This window comes from Leptidea sinapis, chromosome 19, assembly GCF_905404315.1.
Source record: "Leptidea sinapis chromosome 19, ilLepSina1.1, whole genome shotgun sequence".
Lineage (NCBI taxonomy): Eukaryota > Metazoa > Arthropoda > Insecta > Lepidoptera > Pieridae > Leptidea > Leptidea sinapis.
In genome coordinates, this window is record NC_066283.1 from 2,166,696 (window position 1) to 2,185,282 (window position 18,587).

Here is an 18,587-nt window from a genome sequence, read left to right on the forward strand (position 1 = left end):
CTTGTTGAGAGAACATAAGTGAACAATAATAAATTTCTATTCCATTAAGTGTTATAAAAAAGATACGGACATATTAACAGATATTACGTAAAAACCAATATATTTTTAACCGACTACAAAAAAGGAGGAGGTTCTCAATTCGTCAGTATTTTTTTTATGTTTGTTACATCAGAACTTTCGACTGGGTGAACTGATTTTACTCATTCTTTTTTTATTTGAAAGTTATTTTTTTATGATGAAAGGAAACAAATGAATTACATATTTTGGATGAATAATTTGTTATTTTAACCAAAATAATCAACGTTTCTTTGGTTACAATTAAAATTTGTATTATAAATTAGAAAATAAGAGATTATTTTTATGATTTTGTAGTAATCATGTGTATGCTGTAACACGGTTCGTCGTGCTCACTAAAATGGCATTCCGGGTCAAATATATGCGAAGGTAACGATGGCTAGTCCCTGCGTCAACGCGTGAACGGGTGCTGCTTGTCACTTGTGGTGCCAGATCTACTTGTTATAGTTAAGAAATTGCGTATTGTATTTGATGGTTGGATGCGATTATTATAACAGATGTTGCAAAAGTGCACCATTTAAAAATTCAGATAAAATACGTAAAAATCATACCCTCGGACTCAGGAGGATAAAAAATCTAATACACCAATTGATTAAGAAAAAATAACTTCAAAAATATATACACTTCGATTGTTTATGTAATATATTGCTATGCGGGACAACACCATTATAAGGTATTTTTAGACAGAGTAAGACAATATATTTTATACGACGATATACGTTAAGAACTCCTTCATAGGTCTTGGTATTGTACAATAATTAATACATTTTTTATTTAGCTGATGAGAAATCGTAGAAAGCAATGTAATACTTAAGCGCCTACAGTCAAGAAAATGACAAAATGTTTGCTCATAGCTCGGAAGAAGCATCACGACATTGCCGATAGTTAAAATGTTAACATTCTAAGTAATGATTTAAGTAAGTAACTGGAAAGAAATAAATACACATCATGATCAAATTCCTTAGGTATTTATTTCTTATCTAATTTAAAAGCTAATTTGGTTCTTGTTATTTGGACATGTCATCTGCCAAGTTTGCTTTCCAATCGGCTTAAAAATTGTTTAATATTTTCCATTTCTAATGATATTTGGTCTATTTTTACAGTTAACTTTTCAATAGGAGAATGAGCCCCTTCTATACAATCATTCAATTGACTTTTGACCAGATCTATGCCATCATCTATGCCGCTCAAACGTTTTAATACATCTTCATACTTAAACTTATATAAAGGTTTATTTTCAAGTTGCTTCAATTCATTTTTCTCCGTTTGTTCCTCGTATAATTTGGTTATAGCTTCATGCATTTCGTCAATTTTTTTGGTAAACTCTTCTGATCCAATCTCTTGATCTTTTATTTTCTTTTGTTCCTGAGCTATCGTTAAAAGAGCGTCTCGGAGGTATGAAGGAAGAATTTTGAAAGAACGCCATCTAGGCTTCCCAGGAGACATAGTAATTGTATTGAGAACTTTTCGTTTATACTTAATGTGCTCGTTAACTCTTTGGGGCAAAATTGTGGTAAAGAATCTATTATAAACCAAGTTGTCCAGCGTAGAGAGAAATTCAACTTGCTTAGCAAGCCTATTTATATTGCCCAATATTTCTAAATCATTAATGTCACTCACGGCAACACCAACCATCAAGTTCATTAGTACAATAGCGGCTAGAATAAGAAATATTAAAAATATCAACCGTACTATTACTAATGATGTAGCTAGCTTCTCAGTGTGTTCCTCATCAAAAAGTGCGACATAATCAAATTCTGATGTCATCATGACCACAGTTTTTACGAAAGCAGCCCAAGGGGTTTCAAATGGCATCTCAGAATGGAATTGTATCATAAAACTTAATGAAAATCCAATCACTAGGAAGGCAAAAGTTAGAAGGATCTGGAACAGATTAGGATTTGGAGCGATTAAAGAAAAATAATTAATTATTATTCACGAATAACGCGTCTACTTACAGAATTACTTACTTTAACAACATTAGATGCTACTTTCCCAAACATTAGCACGTAATAGCCCCAATTAGGAAACCTTGACAGCAGGAACATTAGCTCCAGCCATGATAAAAGTAATGCTAATGTTGCAATATGCCTGGGCCATTCATCTTCAACCGAAGCTAGAAAATAGACGGCGGGTGGAAGTGCAGTGGCAAGGCAAACAGATCCAAATTTTATCCATGTTTCCATTTGACAAAAATATCTGGCACTTTTGATATTCATGTAAAGAATTTCCTAAAATAAGAAATACATCACAACTATAAAGATACCTTTAAAGATTAAACTTGTAATTATTGTAACAGTAGCTACATTTTGTATTGACATCTAGATTAGCTCAAACTTATGTAGAACATTGCCAGTAGTTGTATATGTTTAATAATTACTTTAATTCAAGGTAAAAATAAGAAATTATATTCTTTTACTGATAACTTTTACGATTCTTTATTGACCGACCCTTGTATTCATAATTGCAATAAATTATCAAATATAACGTATGCATAGCAGCTGGGTACAGGAAATGAAAGGAGTTACACAGATTAAAATTATGAATAATAATATAGCAGTAAACGTTATATATATTACTATTTGTATCAAATCTGCCAATTCTTGATGTAATTATTAAAAATCAGTAAGCATTATTAATAATTATCTTAATAATAACATTTACCGTTACAAGTACCTGAGACAACCTAAGTATAATGTTATATTCTCATAGAAAATTACCTTTTATTCTTAACTAGCTGACCCGACAGACGCTGTTCTGTATATAATAAAAAAAATAATGTTTTTTTATGAATTTGTCAATAATATATCATAACATCAAGAATTACTTCGTAAAATATGCACCCTGCTGTCGTAATGAAATGTTTCACAGAAGAACTGTCAAACCGTGCGTCAATAAATTCTCTCATAGAAATTATGTATGGACACATCAATGGAAAAAATTAATTTGTTGTTAATTCCGAGCATTTTCCTATTTATTCATCTTTTAAACGTTCTCTGGACTTTCACAAATAATTCAAGACCAAAATTTGCCAAATCGGTCCAGTCGTTCTCGAGTTTTAGCGAGACTAACGAACAGCTATTCATTTTTATATATATAGATTGTATATATTTAAGAGATATGTATTATATAATATATTTGGATACAATGATATCATTCTAATATTTACCTGTAAAATTATCAGTATTATAGATGCGTATACGATGTTACCCCATACCCAAGGAGTTAATAAGATGGGAGGCCTAACATTAGTGTCCTTGAAGAAAAATAGAGAAATTATGAATATTGTTAGCGAGGAGACAAAAAAAGCATATACAGCTATAATTGTATAAAAGAATGGTAGTAAAGCTTTCCACTTCAAATATAAAAAACTTTCTACTAAGGGATGAACTAGTAATCTCTTCTGACCGTATCTATTTCCAGTCTTTAAAAGAGCTTCGATTACTTTCATTTGCTCCATTTCACAAATAGTTGGCATTAATATTCTATAATCTACTATGATTTCACAATTTGAGTCTTCTAAATAATATGTGTTGGAGGTAATATATGAGTTAAACGTGTCCTCTAGAAATTCAGTTGGCTTTGACAAGTTATTTATAAGCATATCAATTGCTGTCTTTCTATATTTTCTAGGACCGTCAGTGTAACCAGATAAATCAGCTCCTTCTTGCAAGAGCAAACTTATAACATCTCTGCTGCCATGATGGCTCGCAGAATGTAGAGGAAACCATCCCATGCTATTGACTTCATGAATTACTGTCTTATCGTATTTGATAATAAACATGGCGACTTCTTTATAATTTTTAACAGCAGCTAGATGTAAAGGTGTTGATGAAAAATGTGGAGAGCTTGATGTTCTTAATCTTATATCAGCATTCTTGGAAAGTAGTAGTTCCAGGCAATCAACGCTATTATTGTAAACAGCAAAGTGAATTGGACCAAAGCCTCGTCTATCGTTGGCTGTTAATGAATCAATCATATTTAAGATTTTTCCATTATTGTATTCTAATAAAATTTTCAATATCTCCTTCTGATCATATTCTGTTGCTACATGCAAAACATTAACGTCTCCAGGTAAAAGGATTTTAACCGATGCGCCTTGGTCAAGTAAAGCTTTGACACACTCCTTATGGCCATTTTTAATGGCTTTAAATAAAGGCGTCTCTCCTTCTTCATTTTGACCGTCAAGTATACCATGTTGCTTGGCTACACTTAGTATTTCTAAGAGTACGTCAATATTGCCCAACGATGCTGCCGAGTGAATAGTAGTCTCTCCATCATTTGCCTAGAAATATAAATTAATGTATTACGTAAATTTAAACATCAACATATTTTTGTAACTGGTTGGAAAATCATTCTATTACATAAAAAGAATTGCGCTCGATCTTCTGATTTCATATCTAAACAATAGAATCCAGAAGGTCTACGTGAATGGCAGGAGATCTCCTGGGACTCCTCTCAGTATGGGGATACCACAAGGTTCTATTCTTGGACCGGTCCTCTTCCTTATCTATATAAATGATCTTCCTAATCTTATTGAAAATGTTTGCAGATGATTCATTACAGTGAATGTAATTCAAAGTGAAAAGAAACCAAGTTATGTATGATGAAGTAAACGATATTCTACTTGAGATCGTGTTTAGCGCTAATAACCTAATGTTAAATAGCAAGAAAACGAAATGTTTTTAAGCAATGAGGTGATAGAACCGATGGAATTTGCTATAGTTCTTGCCTTCACTCTGGATTCCAAATAACAATGGGGCCCCCATATTGAAGGATTGCCAAACAGACTTCTGCAGCATACGTGGTTAAAAATATTAGACAATTAATTGACATAGATACGGCGCGACTAGTTTACTTTAATTATTTCCATATTATTATGTCCTATGGTATATTACTATGGGGCAATCCTGCTGATATTAATACAATATTTGTCCTGCAGAAGAGGGCTATTCGCGCTATGTATAACCTAGGTCCTAAAGAATCATTGAGAGCAAAATTTAAAGAAATTACCATCTTGACTGTTGCTTCTCAATATATTTGCTATTTGCTAGACACTGTCATAATGATGACACCAGGAACAGACATAAATTATTGTAATGCCAGCTCAGACGAGTTAGTAAGTCTTTTGTGGGCGATGTATATGCTTTTAAACATGATCCCAAAAAATCTTCTTTTTTTATTAAAAATTAAGCCCGCTGACTTTGTTGCGCCCGTTCTTCTCGGGTGCTTTTTGGAATGGGTGGTAGGTTTTGAGTTTCAATAAGTGATCCTATTTCGAATTCCATCCTATTTTGAATAAAAATATATGAATTTGAATTCCAACTAACATATACGAGTACATTATAGGATTTAAGATGTTTACCTGATGTTCAGCGGTAACCGGTGTTATCTGTGTATCCTATGGTGCTCAATACTATTTGCCTATTTAATAATAATAATAGAATGAACCCATGGTAAAAGTACCTATGGTGAAATGTACCGTAATGTAATCCGATACGTTACCCGGCATTCGATGAAATGTCTTATGTGTCCTAAATATGTGTCGCCTCCTCCACCACTGCAGCATCAGCTCGGATAAATTCTACTGCTACCTAGGTAACAGTGAAAATGTTTAGAAAATGAAAAAACGGCTAAATGTAAAAAGTTGCCAATACTTTTATTGTGTGTCGAAGTAATCTCCGTTCCTCTCTACACCTCGTCGCATTCGATGGAATCACAGAGAAAAGCAGTGCGCCCATTCATCCTTAGAGGTCTCTTCTATAGCATTTTCGTACGCTATCACTGCATCTGGCTCGTAAAGCGAATACCTCGAATTTTATCTATAGTTCTTGGGAATAAATAAAAGTCGCAGGGCGCCAGGTTAGGACTGTATGGCGGAAGACTCATCATCTCGACACCTGCCATAGTCAAATATTCAACAGTCCGTTTTGCGAAGTGTGCTGAAGCATTGACGTGGTGATGGAGGATCCTGCTTCGAGGGTGCTGCTGTCGATTTTTTTCCAAGACAACAGGTAAACAGCGATTGACATACCAGTCTGCAGTAATTGTCCTTCCATCTTCTAGCACAACTGTCGTGAAATGACCTTTCCAACCAAAGAATGAGGCAATCATATTTTTTCGTTGACTTCTTGATGTCTTTACCTTAGTTGGCCGATCCTCAAAACCCACTGAGCTGATTGTCTTTTGGTTTCGGGTTTCATAGCAATATATCCAGCTTTCATCACCTGTGACGATGTCAATACAGCACTTGAGTCACCGCCATTGAACTTATCTAACATTTGGCGACACCAGTCCATGCGAAGGTGTTTCTGGTCGTCGGTTAAAGTATGCGGAATCCATCTGGTACAAAGCTTCCAGACGCCTAAATGTTCGTGTACTATTTTTTGAACTTGACTACTACCAACGCCTAGGCTTGCCCGTATCTGCTGATAGGTCACTCTCTTATCTTCCTCTATCATGCGTCGCACAGCACTGATGTTATCTTCAGTAGTCGATGTTAAAGGACGTCCCTTACGCGGATCATCATTGAGATTGCTACGTCCACGATTAAACTCGTTAAAGCAATTGTAAATAGTGGCACGAGATGGGGATTCATTAAGAAATGCTAATTGCAGCCTATCATAGCTTTGTTCTTGAGTAAACCCACAACAAATGTCATAAAAATCATTGACCGAAAAATTTTCTCGCGTTAGGTTCATTTTCACGTATAACAAGAGTTTTACATTTGCCGCCAATTCTATGACAAATTAATGCAATATACTACATTAGGTGACCAAAGAGTTCTAAAATTGAAATTAAAAAAAGTTTTCATTAGCAATGTTTCTAACTGGCCAGTTCTAAACATTTTCAGTGTTACTCACGTATTTATATTTGAATAAAAGTTTTGTACGTATGCTTACTTTTAAAGTTACATCCGCTCCAGCTTCTAATGCCACACAAACACCAGGAACCCATGCTTCCTCAACTGCTGCTTGTAATACTGTATGACCATCTCTATCCTTGACATCCACCATCGCCGCTAGAGGATCAGCATCCGCATATGTGTAATTAGCTAAAATCTAGAGTTTATGTTTTAACTCAAAAAATTATATATTAATGCTATTAATATGGCTGTTTATATCGATTGAGAGTTATTAATTTACATAACACAGTCTTTTCTATTATATTCATCGTTTTCTCTTTGTACGAAGAACTTAATGCAAAGCTTAAGCAATCTCTAGCAGTCAACCAAAGGGAATGCTTAAAACGTCTCATAATAGATGGTCAGTGATACTTTTTTCTACGTTTTTCTGCGATTCAGGATCATTTTATCATGAAAGATTATGAGATACAGACTTATCAATGGTATTATTCAATTCTTTGTCTTGTTAATTCTGTACATCGAGGTAATACGTATCACGTTCTACAGAAGCAGTTCCAAACAAATTCTAGGGCAATTTGATAATAGTGAGCCAAGCACTTTGACACATAACTATGTTTCGGCCTGAAGGGCGTCGTAGCTAGTGAAATTACTGGGCGAATGAGACTTAACATCTTATGTCTCTAGGTGACGAGCGCAATTGTAGTGCCGCTCAGAATTTTTGGGTTTTTCAAGAAGCCTGAGCGGCACTGAACTTAATGGGCAGGTCGAATCCATTACCATCAGCTCTACGTCGTGCTCGACTCATCCCTTATTTTCATTAAAAAAAATGAAATCGTCACCAGATAAATCGAAATAAAATATGTTTTAAGAATAATATGTTGAGCTAAGGCAAAAGTCCTTATCTTTTTGTTGGGCTTAGAGAATTATTATCTCAATCCACAAGAAGTTATATAATAAAGAAAGCCCAGTAGTTAGATGCGTGCTATTGCTATAAACGATTAGCATAGAGTAACTGTGTTGACTACAGTTGGCTACAATTTGTGTGAATAACATTCAAGGTAACACGTCACAAACAAAATTTTATGAACGATTCGGGACTCGAACCCACAACCACTCGCGTTCCGTGCGAGTGCTCTTCCAACTGAGCTATCCGTTCGAGTGACGTATTGTCATAAAATCTTGTATGCTTTGTTCAACTCTCAGGTTGTGTCTTCATCTACAGGATCTACTTTACAGTTGATAACCTGCTCAACCCCAATATTTGCATATTAAGAAATTGACTTGAGATGTCGTCCTTGCAAATCTAAGCACTTTGTTATGTTTTTAAAATGATAGCCCTCACTTCTGGGATTAATACACAAATAAATTAATATAGTCATGCTCTCATGAAGCCTGAAAGTTGAAAAAAGCATACAAGATTTTATGACGATACGTCACTCGAACGGATAGCTCATTTGGAAGAGCACTCGCACGGAACGCGAGAGGTCTTGGATTAAAGTCCCGCATCGGTCATAAAATTTTGTTTTTAAATAGGTTAAGTTGGTTGAATATCCATGAACAAAAACAAACTATACCTGAAGAGGTTCTTCTAATTGTTTCTTAACACAAAGATGTAATGGTGTTTGACCGCCTGGATTTAAGCATGTTATTGAGGCCCCAATATCCAAAAGCTCCTTAATGCTATCAATATTTTCCAACTCTACTGCAGTATGAAGAGGTGTGTCGATGTTGTTGAGACCTTGCCGTCGCATAGAATTGAAAGTCCCACCAGATTTTATGAGGGTCTTGATTACTTCTGTTAAGCTGTAAATATACGTGTTAGTAATACAGTAATGAGACATATATTTTCGTGCCGTTCGGTGTCGAGACACTTGGCCCGTGGGGCCTAGAGGCGAGAACGTACAAAGTACTATCTTCGCGCCTAAATAGGGCTACTGGAAAGCAAGCGCTGGCACATATTTCGGTCATTGGATCAGTCAGCAACGCAACTCGGAAATGCTGCCAGTATTCTTTCAACGGCACGCTTCAACGTAATGATAGTTTTGATTTTATGTAGTCTTAGTAAGATTTGTTTTATTTTGTCAATAAATATGTTAGTAATAGTTATAATTAATCAGACTACATGCCTCATGCTTAAGTATCAGCCTCATCATATGGATGTGCGGAGTTCCTTCACAGGTTCGGTTTTTCAAGGGCATTTTCCTCGAACTTCTCCGACACGGTGCAAGATGTGCCCTCGTGATTCCTCTAGTGTTACAAGATAGTGATCATTTCTATACTGCCCCTTTAAAGCAGAGGGACTATTTTATAAAATAATGAAGAATATCAACACATTTTGCATATTCCCTTAGAGCGCTTTCGCCCTATGTCCGAGCCGAATCCGATCCGTACCAGTGAAAATATGGGCCAGTGTAGTTGTAGAACTTAGACACTTACTGGAATCTATTATCGGCTGCAGTTTTCCCTTTGGGACCTTCAGGGTTAGAGCGTATTCCTTATGTAAAGGTGCGCAGCGCATCTCTTGGGCAACCGCCCATGGATAACCAGTGGGAGGCTCCGTTGCACCGGATACCGGCTAGATTATGGGTACTACAACGGCGCCTATTTCTGCCGTGAACCAGTAATGTGTAAGCCTAACTGTGTTTCAGTCTGAAGGGCGCCGTAGCTAGCTAGTGAAATTACTGGGCAAATGAGACTTGACGACTTATGTCTCGAGATGTGACGGTTGTAGTGCCGTTCAGAGTTTTTGGGTTTTTCAATAATCCTGAGCGGCATTGTATTTTAATGGGCAGGGCGTATCAATTGCCATTAGCTGAACGTCCTGCTCGTCTTGTCCCTTATTTTCATAAAAAAACATCCGCAACACATGGGATGGTGCGGATGTCCATGCGCGGTTCCGTTCAACTTCCCATCACGAGAGTCTCTTGCCAGCTGACCCCTCTTTTAAAAAAATAAAGTATGTAGTCTTTGTAAATAGTTTGTTTTGAACTAACTTTTCCAAATTAACTCCATCTCCGTAATAATGAGCTGAACCAACAACGTCCAAGGCCGTTCGACCGAGGACATCGCACACGTTGGGGTCGGCACCAGCTGCTAGCAGTAGTCTAGTGCAATGGCGACGTGCACACGACGCAGCTACGTGCAAAGGAGTCCATCCTGGCTGAAGAAGTGGAAACTGCACAAAATAATAACAATTATAGATTTTAACGTACCTCTTCTTTTTTCGCATAATTTTCGTGGATTTCTTTTGGATTGAACTAGACTAGACTACTTTTATCAGTTACTTCGTATAGAAGGCGGAATACCACGGCGGCGCATTTTGGTGACATTAAAGTAATCATTAAAAAAATTATTTTTTATTTAGAGGTATCTTATATCTTTAAACGAGCAACTATTATATATAATCTGAATCTCGGAAACGCCTCCAACGATTTTAATGAAATTTAGTATACAGGTAGTTTCGGGGGCGAGAAATCGATCTCATAAAGGTTTAAATTTAAAAAAATGTAGTTTTATACGTGTTTTAATGAGAAACTGCTACAATAACATTACAATGGAAAGGTAAATTTCAACACTATAATATACAGCTCAGATGGGACATTGGATGATCTGGAAAGCAGTAGACCCCGCTTTGAATCCAGTAGTAAAAAATTAATAATCCTATAAGTATTTTTTTGTTCAATTTTTATACCTTCTTAAAAATGTGAGCAAGGCTCTGTCGTCCAGGTACTGCGAATTAAAAAACTATTTCACTTCTATTATGAGCATACATGCTTATAAAACTTTATCAAGCCGTGTTTAATAATGCGAAACATTTTTTCATACTTTTTCTTTGATCATAGATTGCGCTCCCTCAGTCTACTGAAGTTAGACTCGAATCGACTTTACACGAAGGAGGACTTTATACTTTGCTCGATCGATGCCAACAGCCAAACGATGTAATAGTTTTACTCACGCTGCCTTTAATATTAACACAGTTGTGGTCAATATTGTCCTTCCAAGTCGTAGGGAGTGACATATTTATTTCGCCAACCCCGCAACGAACATTCGCCATTGCTTTTGTCACCTGACATAACTTCTTTACATCTTCTTCAGCTTCTGAAGACATGTCATCACTTTCGACGCGGCATTGCATCTCTGAAATTTGCAATAACGTAAAAACTGTCAGAAGAAAAGTAAAAACTGTATTTATACAGGATGTAACTCATAGCCAAAAGGACATAAAAAGTTTAAATGAACCCAAAACATAACAAATAGGATTGTAAGGTTACCAGCATTTGATAAACTCCGCTTATGGGAAGGTGGCGTAAAAATTCTTGGAGTATTTTCTAGTTTCGGTGACAGGCCAATTCTTTTAATCGTTAACTTATGCTTCTCTTAAATGTTTTTACTTCTTAACTGTGATCTTATTCCTTGACCAAAATCTTTTAATTTGTTTATTTATTTACAAATATTAAAATGAACACTCACACTAATAACAGAATCAGTGAAATTTATTTACAATCTGGAATCTTAGTTTATTTTCAAATAAAAATTAGTACGGGCACAAAATCTCATTAGTAATCGGCCGTCAACAATTTCTCTCTTGAGTTTGACATGAAAGAATAAATTAATTAAGAAGTCAAACGACAAGACGTGGACGTTTTGGAAGCAAATTTAATAAATTTTGTTATTTTACGTAGCCCTGAGCTCGTTTTTGCATTAAATAATGGAGATAGCACAAAATTATATGGTAAGCCTAAATGTGCTCAATTTTAAGTCCAGTAAGAGCAGTATTTTGATATTTCCTTTGGTAGAATAATAGAAAAATAGCAGGACGATTTATTGGGCCCTAATTTATATATTTTCTGTTTAATAGCCGACAACCAGCACTTGATGGTAAGTCACTATATTTAATTGTTATTTATGTTATATTTGTTACTTGTGTTTCGAAAAGAAGGGATAGATAGAAACATTGTTCTCCGATCAAAAACGAAACTCACCGACATACTGGAAAAAATAGACCTACAGAAATGGAGGTGGAAAGGGCACTTGACGCGAGCCACAAAAAGAAATTGGAGCCAGGCAGTGACGGAATGGTACCCGAGGGATGCCAAGTGAAGCTGAGGTAGGCAGTTTACCAGATGGGAGGATGAAATAAAGTTAACAGCGAGTCCTAACTGGAGGTGAGTCACGCGAGATAGGAAACAATGGAAAACTTTAGAGGAGGCCTATAACAAAGAGACACGCCGAAATTAGAGATATTTTGTAAATTTTATTTGAAAATTATTGTATGTACATAGTTTCGGATAGCCCATTTAGGACTTATTATTATTATACTAAAGAGGTAAATGTAACTGTACGATATTGTAACGAAATTTCAATAAAAAAAGAAAGATTCTGGTTGATTTAACTGCAAAATACTATAATTCGCTGCTACTTTTCTGTTTCAGGGTCCTCTCGCGACCGACACAATGACCAGGATCAACGAGAACGGCAATGTAGTGGGGACGATCATCGTGAACTGCGAGGGGTTTCCGGAGACGACCACTCTGGACAGCTTGACCGCTGCCACCTACTCCACGCATATGCGCAACTTATCCCATCATGCTACTAATGCTCTCAAAGAAATTGTTAGTTGATATTACGAAAAGTATCGTAAATTTTATTGCATATAATATAAGGGGAGGAATTGTTTAGGTTAATATAGCAGCTGAGTTTTCCCATTCAAAATCAATTAAAATGCGAATTTTCATTTTCACCACGTTTGATATCTGGTATACCATAATCGCGCTATTCGTAAGAATCTTGCCTTGCACAGCCACTTTGTAATAACCACCCATCTGTGGAACTCCCGAAAAGTTACGATTTTCAAATTGCTGAAAAGAGAGACCTTCAAACTCAGAGCATTCACTCTGTTCCAAGGCCGCCAACGTATCTCTACCTCTGGTTATTGGGAACACAATATAATAAGCAAATGGAAACGATCCTCCACAATGAGGAAAACGATATAAGAAGATTATTGCGGATGGATTTGGGCGGCTGTTTCATCATCAGCCGGAAGACGTCCACTGCTGGACAAAGGCCTCCTCCCAAAGATCTCCACGACGATCGGTCCTGCGCTGCCTTCATCCAACGTATTTCGGCGATCTTGACCAAATCGTAGGTCCATCTTATGCGGGGGCCTACCAACACTGCGTCAGCCGGTACGTGGTCGCCATCGAACTATGTGCCCTGCCCACTGCCACTTCAGTTTTACAATCATTTGGGCTATATCGGTGACTTGAGTTCTCCTGCTACGGATCTCCTCATTTCGGATTCGATCTCGCATGGAAACTCCGAGCCCTCTCCATTGCCCTCTGAGCGACCATGAGCTTTTATAGTTTTTCTTCTTGTTTGTTTCATATATATGGCGCATTATAAATGGCGTAAAAGTTTATAATTAGCCCGATAATGCGTAAACGGTTCTGATTTTCTACAATGTAGTGGTTTAATATTCAAAATACCAATTAGTTACTGCGAAGTGGTAGTAGTATCTAGTATATTAGAAATAACATCAAAAAGAATTCGAAAGAAATCAATTTTGAGAAAATAAATGCCTTTTGAAGGGTGGCTGGTTGTTTACGTCTTGTCAATGAAAATTTGTTACAAAAACAATTGATTTGCTTTCGTTCTCCATCTTGCTTTGTTTGTTTGTACGTATATTACGCACATTAGATGTTCCGGGCACAAAGTATGCTTTTTAGGGTTCCGTAGCCAAATGGCAAAAAACGGAACCCTTATGGATTCGTCACGTTTGTCTGTCTGTCCGTCCGTATGTCACAGCCACTTTTTTCCGAAACTATAAGAACTATACTGTTGAAACTTGCTAAGTAGATGTATTCTGTGAACCGCATTAACATTTTCACAACAAAAATAGAAAAAAAAAAACAATAAATTGGGGTTCCCCATTCTTAGAACTGAAACTCAAAATTTTTTTCTCATCTAACCCAAATGTGGTAGATCTATGGATAGGTCTTCAAAAATTATATTGAGGTTTCTTATATATTTTTTTTCGAAACTGAATAGTTTACGCGAGAGACACTCCCATAGTGGTAAAATGTGTGCCCCTCTCCCCTCCTGTAACTTCTAAAATAAAAGAATGATAAAACTAAAAAACTTCTACCGAAAATTGGTTTGACCGAGATCATTTGCGCTGTATGATTTTGAGCAACGATTTCTTGCATTTTCCATCCAAATAATTTAATATCATTTTCCTTTCTATGTAACTTTTATATTATGTTACTTGCTGCTACTGAACCGTTAATGGGCGAGCCTGAGTTTTTAACTCAGACACTCGAGTTAAAGAGAGAGAGAGTTCTGAGAGAGACTCACACACGCCCCCTTTCCGTCGGGGCAAATATGTAACAGTTCTAAGATTTGTTTGTTGTTTTCAGGATGTCACGGATGAGCTGGTAGTACTACGACTCGTGGCGAAAAAGACAGAGGCAGTCGTGGCACCAGACCACGAGTTCCACTTAATCGTTGTTATGAGGAAAACTTAAATTTGTCATAATATGTAATTAAATACATATATAGTATGGATGTAATAAATAACTTGATTATTTTTGTTATAACAAATAATGACCAAGATAGTAAAAGCCAAAATGGCGCCAAATAAATATATTTTTTCTGTCTGTCTGTTCAATAGAATGGAACTCTTTTAACTCGAACTTGATAAGATTTGGGTTTGTTTGGTGAGGTAATGGCTTTGACCTTAGATAATTTATATGTCTAGATAGACTGTGACTGCTGTGAACACGTCAAAAATAGAGGCTAACTGTTAACCTCTAATTTAACCAAACGTGTGCGTGACACTAGAACAAAGTGGCTAACAAATCGCTAGTCGAATCGGATAAAAATGTTATTTTAATTTTTTTTTCTCATGAAAAAGTACATTTTACCTATCGCAGTAGTTCTCTCATACATACTGTTTATACTCCAGTAGTCATGAAACATTGAATATTAATGGCAAGGCTACTGATTTTATAACACTTTGGATTGGAAGAATAAATTTGTTATTATCGGAAGATTAATATGATATGTATTAGTTATCGTATAGCTATGCCATCAAAGGTAGGAGAACCAAAGTCACCGACATAGTCCTGATGATTGCAAAACTGAAGTGGCAGTGGGCAGGGCACATAATCCGACGGACACATAGCCTCGAATGGCGACCACGTACCGGAAGACAGTGTTGGTAGGCCCCCCACAAGATGCATGGTCAAGATCTCCGGAATACGTTGGATGAGGGCAGCGATCAGCGACCCATCGTCGTGGAAATCTTTAGGGGAGGCCTTTGTCGAGCATTGGACGTCTTCCGGCTGATGATGATGATACCATCAATTGTACCATATGCATTTCAAGGTTAAGACAAAAGGCCAAGCTTAAGAAAATATATTTTTTTCGCCACACATTTGATACGAGGAACACTGCATTATCGATCAATCAAACTGCCACCTATCTACTGGTATTGCAAGAGAATGTGGGCGGCGGTGATCACTTAACACCAGGTGACCCGTACGCTCGTTTGTCCTCCTTTTTCCATAAAAAAAAAATCATCATATATACCTGAATCACAACATTGGTTGAGATATTATGTATCACTAAAACGCTTGCCAATAATATCTGAAATACGCTTAATAGAACCAAACGTAACGAGTGGTTACATAGCGGTTTTTTAATTTCATTAGCACAAAGAACCTTGTATGCCTTGTATTAAAAAAATGTCAACAATATTCTATTCATTGCTAAGCCATTTGAGCTACACAGGAACTGGCAAATTGATTGAAATATGCTTGGCCTGTATGCATATGATCCAAGTAGATAATAGGCAATAATAGGCCTAAACATATGAAGTTGGTGATCAGTGGTTCTTTTTTTTATGAAAATAAGGTTTGAGACTAATAGGACGTTCATTTGATGTTAATTGATACGCCCTGCCCATTACAATGCAGTGCTGCTCAGGATTTTAATTAACCCAAAAATTCTGAGTGGTACTACAACTGCGCGCGTCACTTTGAGATATAAGATGTCAAGTCCCATGAGCCCAGTAATTTCACTTGCTACGGCGCCCTTCGGACCGAAACACAGTAATGCTTACACATTAATGCTTCACGGCAGAAATAGGCGCCGTTATGGTATCAATAATCTAGCGGGCATACTGTGCAAAGGAGCCTCTCACATCCTACTGCAAGAGCCTAAAAGGGAATAATGTACAGAATACAAAAAGTGCAGATTGTTCTTATTCCATTTATATTAATTCTCCTATAGAACAGTGGGCAACGCATTGGCTTAATTCGGACCCAACATCATTATCCCGTTTCAACAAAAACTCCGTAAGAGGTTTTGTACAGTTTACTACCCACGATATTATTTACGACATCAACTGTTCACGGTAATTCAAATGTTTCGAAATTCTGTATGATAATTGAAATAAATAGGTAGTAAAAATGTAAATAGGTTCCGTATTCGAAAGAAAACAAAGGGAACAATATCATGAAGATTCCGTTGTTCATCCGACCGTCTGTCTATCAGCGGTATATCTAAGCCGCTACAGTTGAATAGTTGCCGCGATAAAATATAAACAATATAAAACAAAATAACAGATTTAAGAAAAACTTGAAAAATATATCTATATAATAGGCATCTAGAGAGAAAAGTAGGTCATTCTCACCCGCGGAATATTGACAAGCGTGTGGCAATGTCCTAGTTGTCTCACGTGGTGCGAATACGATTTTTTTCCCCACCTGGATGAAAAGGTCGCTTTTAGTCCCTGGTACGAGGGCAAAAAGTTGTCTTGTCGGGAGAGAATCGGCCACATTTCTCCCTCGTACCAGGGACTAAAAGGCTTTTCATTGAGGTGGAAAAATATATAAGTATAGTAAGTAAGTAAGTATAACTTTATTTGGAACAAACACTACAAATACACGTGAACATTTACAAAATATACTAACAAATAATATGAAAAAACTTAACTAAAAAATTACTATAATGTGCCTAATCTAATTAAAACTAACATACATTAAAAACTAAAGTAAGGCTTATTCTATATCAACATAATAAGGTGGTGTTTGCAGTGTAATGCATATTAGTTGTAGTATATCGTGAATAATAAAGTGGAAAATGTTAGTCCTGCGAGTACTTGACAGGATTCTTAATTGTAAATTTGTATTAAAAAAATTGCTTCTGATTGCGACTCAGTTCGAGAACATATTATTATAAAAAATATTTTTTATTGTTATTCAAGTGATAAAAACTGTACAGCGAGCCTAACATTTGTACCGATTGATGCTACTCAAGAAATTCGACCAAATGTTTTGCTGTAGGGGTTTTTTTTGCAATAATTTAATTAAAACAGACCCTTAAGTTGGTCAATAATTTTCGTAATCAGACGGTCAGATTTAAGCAAAGATATTTTTAAAAGGTTATTAAAAGTTGAGAAAATCATTAATTTCGACATAACATTCAAGAGTCAAATTAGGTGACCAAGTAAATAGGGCCTTGCACGCTTGTATGTACAGTCAGAATATACAGATATAGATCAAGAAAAAATGAGATAAGAGATCGATGCGGAGAAAAAAAAGGGAAGATAACGATAAAGATAAGAAAATAAGGGGTGGTTAACGGCCGTTGTCAATATATTATCTACAGATAGACATAAATTACTATCTTCTACTGTCAGTAATTAGCTGTTCATAATCTGAAGCTGTCCCAATATACCCGATAAGTCAATCTTATCGCCTTATTTTGGGACGCGTGAATTGCAATATCCATTCAAACTTCTATCGCTGGTAAGCTATACGTCGTCCCATTGACAGACAGCGTGGACGGATAAGGTGAGTTACCGTCGATAAGTTTATAGGCACACAAAAGTCAACAATAGTTACGATTTTTATCTCAAGTAAGAGATAGAGTGATTATTGGGAACGGCCGTTAGTCATGTACAGAGGACGGATGAAAGTACTTTGACTACACAAATTTACAGAGCTGATATGGATTGAAATGTTGGGAAAGGTTAAAGAGATCAGGGATGTATTTAAAAGGTTTGATGCTAATGGAAGAAGACAGGCAAGTAAATAAGGACTTTGGCAAATGGAAGTCCATCCTACATACCCCTCTTAGAGGTAGGCTTGAATACATATGTAAAAACATTCGAGTCTACATACATTGATTAAATAATCTTGCAGTTTAGTTAGCTTAGGAGCTATAATGTCAGTTCATCCAAATTTCAGCCGGATGATGTCAGACAAAGGCCTTCCCCAAAGATATCCATGCCAATTTTGACCAGATCGTCGGTACACCTTGTTCGGGGCCTACCAACAATACGTCTTCCAGTACGTGGTCGCCATTTGAGGACTACTGCCCCAACGGCCATCTGTCCGTCGAACTATGTGCCCTGCCCACTGCCACTTCAGTTTCACAACCATTTGAGCAATGTCGGTGATATTAGTTCTCCTGTGGATACGCTCATTTCTGATACGATCCCGCAGGGAAACTCCGAGCATAGCCCTCTCCCCTCTGAGCAACCATGAGCTTATTCAAAAAGCCCATAGTTACCGACCACGTTTGCGTTCCGTATGACATCACTGGCAACACACATAGCTTAAATACCTTTTCAGTTACAGTA

General features: G+C 36.6%; 1 protein-coding gene and 1 long non-coding RNA gene across 3 annotated transcripts in view; one reads left to right on the forward strand and one right to left on the reverse strand.

Moving 5' to 3' along the window:
• Positions 1-1,026: 1,026 nt before the first annotated feature.
• The window catches only part of LOC126969877 (transient receptor potential channel pyrexia-like), a 29,753-nt gene continuing 12,192 nt past the window's right edge, over positions 1,027-18,587 (reverse strand). For both annotated transcript variants that reach the window (XM_050815462.1, XM_050815461.1), the window contains exons 5-11: positions 10,896-11,077; positions 9,934-10,115; positions 8,515-8,743; positions 6,978-7,136; positions 3,245-4,360; positions 2,046-2,306; positions 1,027-1,959 (exon numbers count right to left, since the gene is read on the reverse strand). In XM_050815462.1, coding sequence (XP_050671419.1) covers positions 1,096-1,959; positions 2,046-2,306; positions 3,245-4,360; positions 6,978-7,136; positions 8,515-8,743; positions 9,934-10,115; positions 10,896-11,077 — 2,993 coding nt within the window. In that variant the 3' untranslated portion in view covers positions 1,027-1,095. The remainder of the gene's footprint in view (positions 1,960-2,045; positions 2,307-3,244; positions 4,361-6,977; positions 7,137-8,514; positions 8,744-9,933; positions 10,116-10,895; positions 11,078-18,587) is intronic.
• On the forward strand, positions 11,563-14,611 carry LOC126969957 (uncharacterized). Its single transcript, XR_007730500.1, has 3 exons — positions 11,563-11,672; positions 12,373-12,552; positions 14,356-14,611. It is a non-coding gene; the product is annotated as an uncharacterized LOC126969957 (long non-coding RNA).